This window comes from Oncorhynchus nerka, linkage group LG6 (assembly GCF_034236695.1).
Source record: "Oncorhynchus nerka isolate Pitt River linkage group LG6, Oner_Uvic_2.0, whole genome shotgun sequence".
Lineage (NCBI taxonomy): Eukaryota > Metazoa > Chordata > Actinopteri > Salmoniformes > Salmonidae > Oncorhynchus > Oncorhynchus nerka.
The window spans coordinates 77,241,426-77,251,425 of NC_088401.1; the positions used below are offsets into that span (position 1 = coordinate 77,241,426).

At 44.2% G+C, this 10,000-nt stretch overlaps 1 protein-coding gene across 1 annotated transcript in view; it reads right to left on the minus strand.

Annotated features, from left to right (window-relative positions):
• LOC115124342 (serine/threonine-protein phosphatase 2A 55 kDa regulatory subunit B beta isoform-like) overlaps window positions 1–10,000 on the minus strand; it is a 45,078-nt gene that overhangs the window by 4,715 nt on the left and 30,363 nt on the right. The window contains exons 5-6 of the mRNA XM_065019883.1: window positions 5,664–5,841; window positions 5,264–5,428 (exon numbers count right to left, since the gene is read on the minus strand). Of these exons, the coding sequence (XP_064875955.1) occupies window positions 5,264–5,428; window positions 5,664–5,841 (343 nt within the window). The remainder of the gene's footprint in view (window positions 1–5,263; window positions 5,429–5,663; window positions 5,842–10,000) is intronic.

The following is a 10,000-nucleotide window of genomic DNA, read 5'->3' on the forward strand; positions in this document are numbered from 1 at the left end:
TATGGACTCTGGTCAACAGTAGTACACTATATAGGGGCTCTGGTCAACAGTAGTACACTATATAGGGAATATGGACTCTGGACAACAGTAGTACACTATATAGGGGATATGGACCCTGGACAACAGTAGTACACTATATAGGGGCTCTGGTCAACAGTAGTACACTATATAGGAAATATGGACTCTGGTCAACAGTAGTACACTATATAGGGGATATGGACTCTGGTCAACAGTAGTTCACTATATAGGGGATATGGACCCTGGACAACAGTAGTACACTATATAGGGGCTCTGGTCAACAGTAGCACACTATATAGGAAATATGGACTCTGGTCAACAGTAGTACACTATATAGGGGCTCTGGTCAACAGTAGTACACTATATAGGGAATATGGACTCTGGACAACAGTAGTACACTATATAGGGGATATGGACCCTGGACAACAGTAGTACACTATATAGGGGCTCTGGTCAACAGTAGTACACTATATAGGAAATATGGACTCTGGTCAACAGTAGTACACTATATAGGGGATATGGACTCTGGTCAACAGTAGTACACTATATAGGGGATATGGACTCTGGTCAACAGTAGTATACTATATAGGGGATATGGACTCTGGTCAACAGTAGTACAGTAGGGGTGGACTCTGGTCAACAGTAGTACACTATATAGGGAATAGGGGCTCTGGTCAACAGTAGTACACTATATAGGGGCTCTGGTCAACAGTAGTACACTATATAGGGGATATGGACTCTGGTCAACAGTAGTACACTATATAGGGATATGGACTCTGGTCAACAGTAGTACACTATATAGGGATATGGACTCTGGTCAACAGTAGTATACTATATAGGGATATGGACACTGGTCAACAGTAGTACACTATATAGGGAATAGGGGCTCTGGTCAACAGTAGTACACTATATAGGGAATATGGACTCTGGTCAACAGTAGTTCACTATATAGGAAATATGGACTCTGGTCAACATTAGTACACTATATAGGGGATATGGACTCTGGTCAACAGTAGTACACTATATAGGGGATATGGACTCTGGTCAACAGTAGTACACTATATAGGGGATATGGACTCTGGTCAACAGTAGTACACTATATAGGGAATAGGGGCTCTGGTCAACAGTAGTACACTATATAGGGAATATGGACTCTGGTCAACAGTAGTTCACTATATAGGAAATATGGACTCTGGTCAACATTAGTACACTATATAGGGGATATGGACTCTGGTCAACAGTAGTACACTATATATGGACTCTGGTCAACAGTAGTACACTATATAGGGAATATGGACTCTGGTCAACAGTAGTATACTATATAGGGGCTCTGGCTACACTATATAGGGGATATGGTCAACAGTAGTACACTATATATATAGTAGTACACTATATAGGGAATATGGACTCTGGTCAACAGTAGTACACTATATAGGGGCTCTGGTCAACAATAGTACACTATATAGGGGATATGGACTCTGGTCAACAGTAGTACACTATATAGGGGATATGGACTCTGGTCAACAGTAGTATACTATATATGGACTCTGGTCAACAGTAGTACACTATATAGGGAATATGGACTCTGGTCAACAGTAGTACACTATATAGGGAATATGGACTCTGGTCAACAGTAGTACACTATATAGGGAATATGGGCTCTGGTCAACAGTAGTACACTATATAGGGAATATGGACTCTGGACAACAGTAGTACACTATATAGGGGATATGGACCCTGGACAACAGTAGTACACTATATAGGGGCTCTGGTCAACAGTAGTACACTATATAGGGGCTCTGGTCAACAGTAGTACACTATATAGGGAATATGGACTCTGGTCAACAGTAGTACACTATATAGGGGCTATGGTCAACAGTAGTACACTATATAGGGGCTATGGTCAACAGTAGTACACTATATAGGGGCTATGGTCAACAGTAGTACACTATATAGGGGCTATGGTCAACAGTAGTACACTATATAGGGAATATGGACTCTGGTCAACAGTAGTACACTATATAGGGAATATGGACTCTGGTCAACAGTAGTACACTATATAGGGGCTATGGTCAACAGTAGTACACTATATAGGGGCTATGGTCAACAGTAGTACACTATATAGGGGCTATGGTCAACAGTAGTACACTATATAGGGGCTATGGTCAACAGTAGTACACTATATAGGGGCTCTGGTCAACAGTAGTACACTATATAGGGAATATGGACTCTTGTCAACAGTAGTACACTATATAGGGGCTCTGGTCAACAGTAGTACACTATATAGGGAATATGGACTCTGGTCAACAGTAGTACACTATATAGGGGCTATGGTCAACAGTAGTACACTATATAGGGGCTATGGTCAACAGTAGTACACTATATAGGGGCTCTGGTCAACAGTAGTACACTATATAGGGGCTATGGTCAACAGTAGTACACTATAAAGGGACTCTGGTCAACAGTAGTACACTATATAGGGGCTATGGTCAACAGTAGTACACTATATAGGGGCTATGGTCAACAGTAGTACACTATATAGGGGCTATGGTCAACAGTAGTACACTATAAAGGGACTATGGTCAACAGTAGTACACTATATAGGGGCTATGGTCAACAGTAGTACACTATATAGGGGCTATGGTCAACAGTAGTACACTATATAGGGGCTATGGTCAACAGTAGTACACTATAAAGGGACTCTGGTCAACAGTAGTACACTATATAGGGGCTCTGGTCAACAGTAGTACACTATATAGGGGCTCTGGTCAACAGTAGTACACTATATAGGGGCTCTGGTCAACAGTAGTACACTATATAGGGGCTCTGGTCAACAGTAGTACACTATATAGGGGCTCTGGTCAACAGTAGTACACTATATAGGGGCTCTGGTCAACAGTAGTACACTATATAGGGGCTCTGGTCAACAGTAGTACACTATATAGGGGCTCTGGTCAACAGTAGTACACTATATAGGGGCTCTGGTCAACAGTAGTACACTATAAAGGGACTCTGGTCAACAGTAGTACACTATATAGGGGCTCTGGTCAACAGTAGTACACTATATAGGGAATATGGGCTCTGGTCAACAGTAGTACACTATATAGGGAATATGGACTCTGGTCAACAGTAGTACACTATATAGGGGATATGGACTCTGGTCAACAGTAGTACACTATATAGGGAATAGGGGCTCTGGTCAACAGTAGTACACTATATAGGGAATATGGACTCTGGTCAACAGTAGTACACTATATAGGGGATATGGACTCTGGTCAACAGTAGTACACTATATAGGGGATATGGACTCTGGTCAACAGTAGTACACTATATAGGGAATAGGGGCTCTGGTCAACAGTAGTACACTATATAGGGAATATGGACTCTGGTCAACAGTAGTACACTATATAGGGGATATGGACTCTGGTCAACAGTAGTACACTATATAGGGCCCTGGTCAACAGTAGTACACTATATAGGGGCTCTGGTCAACAGTAGTACACTATATAGGGACTATTGTCAACAGTAGTACACTATATAGGGGATATGGACTCTGGTCAACAGTAGTACACTATATAGGGCCCTGGTCAACAGTAGTACACTATATAGGGGCTCTGGTCAACAGTAGTACACTATATAGGGACTCTTGTCAACAGTAGTACACTATATAGGGGCTCTGGTCAACAGTAGTACACTATATAGGGACTCTTGTCAACAGTAGTACACTATATAGGGGCTATGGTCAACAGTAGTACACTATATAGGGGCTCTGGTCAACAGTAGTACACTATATAGGGGCTCTGGTCAACAGTAGTTCACTATATAGGGGATATGGACTCTGGTCAACAGTAGTACACTATATAGGGGCTATGGTCAACAGTAGTTCACTATATAGGGGATATGGACTCTGGTCAACAGTAGTACACTATAAAGGGACTCTGGTCAACAGTAGTACACTATATAGGGACTCTGGTCAACAGTAGTACACTATATAGGGACTCTGGTCAACAGTAGTACACTATATAGGGGATATGGACTCTGGTCAACAGTAGTACACTATATAGGGGATATGGACTCTGGTCAACAGTAGTACACTATATATGGACTCTGGTCAACAGTAGTACACTATATAGGGACTCTGGTCAACAGTAGTACACTATGGACTCTCAACAGTAGTACACTATATAGGGGCTATGGTCAATAGTAGACACTATGGTCAACAGTAGTACACTATATAGGGGCTATGGTCAACAGTAGTACACTATATAGGGAATATGGACTCTGGTAAACAGTAGTACACTATATAGGGACTCTGGTCAACAATAGTACACTATATAGGGACTCTGGACAACAGTAGTACACTATATAGGGGCTATGGTCAACAGTAGTACACTATATAGGGACTCTGGACAACAGTAGTACACTATATAGGGGCTATGGTCAACAGTAGTACACTATATAGGGAATATGGACTCTGGTAAACAGTAGTACACTATATAGGGGCTATGGTCAACAGTAGTACACTATATAGGGACTCTGGACAACAGTAGTACACTATATAGGGGCTATGGTCAACAGTAGTACACTATATAGGGACTCTGGACAACAGTAGTACACTATATAGGGGCTATGGTCAACAGTAGTACACTATATAGGGGCTATGGTCAACAGTAGTACACTATATAGGGGATATGGACTCTGGTCAACAGTAGTACACTATAAAGGGACTCTGGTCAACAGTAGTACACTATATAGGGGATAGGGTGCCGTTTGGGAAGCAGCCGTAGTATTTCCACTGGCAGGTATTTATTTAACATCTTACACGATCAATCCTCAGGCTTAAATGTCAATGTATTAATTATTCATTTCCTTCGGAGGGATATGCATATTATCTGACGCTCCCAGAGACAGACAGGGGCTTTGAGACATTGAGCCATTCCTTGTCTTGACTGGGAGGGAAGACAGAGACATTGAGCCATTCCTTGTCTTGACTAGGAGAGAAGACAGACAGACAACCGTATTGATGTTTGTGGTTATCAGTCCTAGCCATGCCATTGACTGTAGTAGGATAAAGGTTGGTTCAATCGAGACCGAGACCGAGACTTGACTTCCCTCCCTCTCTCCCTTCTTTTCTGAATCTATTTCCCCCTCCACAGATCGTGACATGGCTGTCACACCGTGCGCCAAGTCTGAGTGCAGTGTGTGCGTGCGTGTTTGTCTGTGTGTTCCTGTTCCCAGTACTCACACTTGCAGTGTGTGTCGCAGAGCGCCTGTTTCCTCATGTCACAGAGTCGTACTGACCCTCTACTGCTGCTGTAAGCCAAGGTGTTACACTGCTGAGGATGAAACTCCGCTGCAGTGATCACCTCTGTCAGATCCTCCATGTTACACGGCTTGATGTCCACGATGTCTGGGGAGGGGCTCAGGGAGAAATAACCCTTTTGGAGAACAACAGGATGTCACATTCAGTTAAATGTTTTGGATTGTTTATAGAGAAAGCGGAACAGAATACAGCCTTTAGCACTTGTTCCTAGAGGTCAAAAGTTATTAGAAGCAGCAGTCGGTAACCTATAAATGTTGTAGACAGATAAACTATGACAGAGGGTATGTTAGTATGGGGTTAAAGGGTAAAGGTGAAAGGATACTGAAGCTCTGGTCGGTGATCTCCAGGTTCCACAAGTTGACCCTGAGGTCGTCGGTGGAGATGTAGGTCTGGAGGTCAGAGTTCACAGAGATGGAGTTGATGTGGTAGGTGTGGGCGTTACTGAACACACGCCGCGCTGTCGCCTCCACCATCAGATCTGTGTTCTGGAGGACAGGAACCTGGCAGGGAGGAAGGGAGGTTTAACACAGTGCATATTTTCACATCACATGACTGACTCTTAAATATCATAAAACTTCATTGCCTCACAGATCTTAGAATCTAAGACGGAGAGAACATTCACAGATTGACATCTCTTTCTATTTCCGTACACAGTGAACGCCTGGTTCTATACAGCCATTAAGTCTCTGCTACACACATGCACATCTTTTCATATGGCTTCATGTACTGTATGTCTCCACTTTAATGTAGTGGTAGACTGCACAGCAGCATGCCTAGTGAGCTTAGGACTGAGGGGACAGGGATGGCCTGAGTGTACCACTGAGCCCTGCAGAGGAACTAGCTGTAATCCATTATGGTATATGACATACAGGACAGGAGGACATAGGAGAAGCAGAGGAGATACGAGAGAGAGAGAGAGAGAGAGAGAGAGAGAGAGAGAGAGAGAGAGAGAGAGAGAGAGGAGAGAGAGGAGAGAGGAGAGAGAAAGAGAGACAGAGACAGAGGGAGAGAGGCCACTAATAGATGCACTGAACCGGGACTCTCTGTGTGAGAATTAAAGACCATGGTTGCCTGGGTGATGGGGTTGCAAAGAGAGGAGAGAGAAAGAGAGAGGAGAGAGAAAGAGAGACAGAGACAGAGACAGAGACAGAGACAGAGGGAGAGAGGCCACTAATAGATGCACTGAACCGGGACTCTCTGTGTGAGAATTAAAGACCATGGTTGCCTGGGTGATGGGGTTGCAAAGAGAGGAGAGAGAAAGAGAGAGGAGAGAGAAAGAGAGACAGAGACAGAGACAGAGACAGAGAGAGAGAGAGAGGAGAGAGGAGAGAGAAAGAGAGACAGAGACAGAGACAGAGACAGAGAGAGAGAGAGGAGAGAGGAGAGAGAAAGAGAGACAGAGACAGAGACAGAGACAGAGGGAGAGAGGCCACTAATAGATGCACTGAACCGGGACTCTCTGTGTGAGAATTAAAGACCATGGTTGCCTGGGTGATGGGGTTGCAAAGAGGAGAGAGAAAGAGAGAGATGATCCCTTTCATCGTATTCATCTCAGTGCACATTTCGATCACTCTCTCTGTCCCCCCCTCTCCCTGTCTCCCTATCTTCCTGTCTCCCTCTCTCCCTGTGTACCTATCTCCCTGTCTCCCTATCTCCCCATCTCCCTGTCTCCCTCTCTCCCTATCTCCCTCTCTCCCTGTCCTCTCTCCCTCTCTCCCTGTCTCCCTCTCCCTGTCTCCCTCTCTCCCTATCTCCCCATCTCCCTGTCTCCCTCTCTCCCTATCTCCCTCTCTCCCTGTCTCCCTCTCTCCCTCTCTCCTCTCTCCCTGTCTCCCTCTCCCTGTCTCCCTCTCTCCCTCTCTCCCTGTCTCCCTGTCTCCCTCTCTCTCTGTCTCCCTATCTCCCTGTCTATCTCTCTCTCTGTCCCCCCCTCTCCCTGTCTCCCTATCTTCCTGTCTCCCTCTCTCCCTGTGTACCTATCTCCCTGTCTCCCTATCTCCCCATCTCCCTGTCTCCCTCTCTCCCTGTCTCCCTCTCTCACTCTCTCCCTCTCTCCCTGTCTCCCTCTCCCTGTCTCCCTATCTCCCTATCTCCCTCCCTCTCTCTCTGTGGGTGTGTGTGTTTGATGGTGACAGGGACTCATCGTTCAGTGCTGATGGCACATATGAGAGCAGTCTGAGTGATTCTATATACCAGTGTTGAAAAACGGATTCTTCTCTCAGTGATAAGGACCGAATGTACCATGAGAAATACACCTGGCAATGTGCCATTTGGAATAGCCAAAATTCAATCGGTTTACACGGGAGAGCAATACTGTATATTACCGGAAGACTGGATTATAACCATTTGCTTTATACAGTATATTCCTCATTCATAAAGTATTCATGTCAGTGATATCAAACAACATTTCCTATTTGGAACCCTGAGAAAAATTTGATATTTAGATATTAGATATTAGATATTTACATCTTATTATTCTGTGTGTGTTCTCCAACCAGCTCTCACAGTCAAAATTTCAAAGTGTTTTTATTTATTTATTTATTTCACCTTTATTTAACCAGGTAAGCAAGTTGAGAACAAGTTCTCATTTACAATTGCGACCTGGCCAAGATAAAGCAAAGCAGTTCGACACATACAACGACACAGAGTTACACATGGAGTAAAACAAACATACAGTCAATAATACAGTAAAAATATAAAAAATTAAAAAAATTTTTATTTTTTTTTAAAAGTCTATATACAATGTGAGCAAATTAGGTGAGAAGGGAGGTAAAGGCAAAAAAGGCCATGGTGGCAAAGTAAATACAATATAGCAAGTAAAACACTGGAATGGTAGTATTGCAATGGAAGAATGTGCAAAGTAGAAATAAAAATAATGGGGTGCAAAGGAGCAAAATAAATAAATAAATTAAATACAGTTAGGAAAGAGGTAGTTGTTTGGGCTAAATTATAGGTGGGCTATGTACAGGTGCAGTAATCTGTAAGATGCTCTGACAGTTGGTGTTTAAAGCTAGTGAGGGAGATAAGTGTTTCCAATTTAAGAGATTTTTGTAGTTCGTTCCAGTCATTGGCAGCAGAGAACTGGAAGGAGAGGCGGCCAAAGAAAGAATTGGTTTTGGGGGTGACTAGAGAGATATACCTGCTGGAGCGTGTGCTACAGGTGGGAGATGCTATGGTGACCAGCGAGCTGAGATAAGGGGGACTTTACCTAGCAGGGTCTTGTAGATGACATGGAGCCAGTGGGTTTGGCGACGAGTATGAAGCGAGGGCCAGCCAACGAGAGCGTACAGGTCGCAATGGTGGGTAGTATATGGGGCTTTGGTGACAAAACGGATAGCACTGTGATAGACTGCATCCAATTTGTTGAGTAGGGTATTGGAGGCTATTTTGTAAATGACATCGCCAAAGTCGAGGATTGGTAGGATGGTCAATTTTACAAGGGTATGTTTGGCAGCATGAGTGAAGGATGCTTTGTTGCGAAATAGGAAGCCAATTCTAGATTTAACTTTGGATTGGAGATGTTTGATATGGGTCTGGAAGGAGAGTTTACAGTCTAACCAGACACCTAAGTATTTGTAGTTGTCCACGTATTCTAAGTCAGAGCCGTCCAGAGTAGTGATGTTGGACAGGCGGGTAGGTGCAGGTAGCGATCGGTTGAAGAGCATGCATTTAGTTTTACTTGTATTTAAGAGCAATTGGAGGCCACGGAAGGAGAGTTGTATGGCATTGAAGCTTGCCTGGAGGGTTGTTAACACAGTGTCCAAAGAAGGGCCGGAAGTATACAGAATGGTGTCGTCTGCGTAGAGGTGGATCAGAGACTCACCAGCAGCAAGAGCAACATCATTGATGTATACAGAGAAGAGAGTCGGTCCAAGAATTGAACCCTGTGGCACCCCCATAGAGACTGCCAGAGGTCCGGACAGCAGACCCTCCGATTTGACACACTGAACTCTATCAGAGAAGTAGTTGGTGAACCAGGCGAGGCAATCATTTGAGAAACCAAGGCTGTCGAGTCTGCCGATAAGGATGTGGTGGTTGACAGAGTCGAAAGCCTTGGCCAGATCAATGAATACGGCTGCACAGTAATGTTTCTTATCGATGGCGGTTAAGATATCGTTTAGGACCTTGAGCGTGGCTGAGGTGCACCCATGACCAGCTCTGAAACCAGATTGCATAGCAGAGAAGGTATGGTGAGATTCGAAATGGTCGGTAATCTGTTTGTTGACTTGGCTTTCGAAGACCTTAGAAAGGCATGGTAGGATAGATATAGGTCTGTAGCAGTTTGGGTCAAGAGTGTCCCCCCTTTGAAGAGGGGGATGACCGCAGCTGCTTTCCAATCTTTGGGAATCTCAGATGACACGAAAGAGAGGTTGAACAGGCTAGTAATAGGGGTGGCAACAATTTCGGCAGATAATTTTAGAAAGAAAGGGTCCAGATTGTCTAGCCCGGCTGATTTGTAGGGGTCCAGATTTTTCAGCTCTTTCAGAACTTCAGCTGAATGGATTTGGGAGAAGGAGAAATGGGGAAGGCTTGGGCGAGTTGCTGTTGGGGGTGCAGTGCTGTTGACCGGGGTAGGAGTTGCCAGGTGGAAAGCATGGCCAGCCGTAGAAAAATGCTTATTGAAATTCTCAATTATGGTGGATTTATCAGTGGTGACAG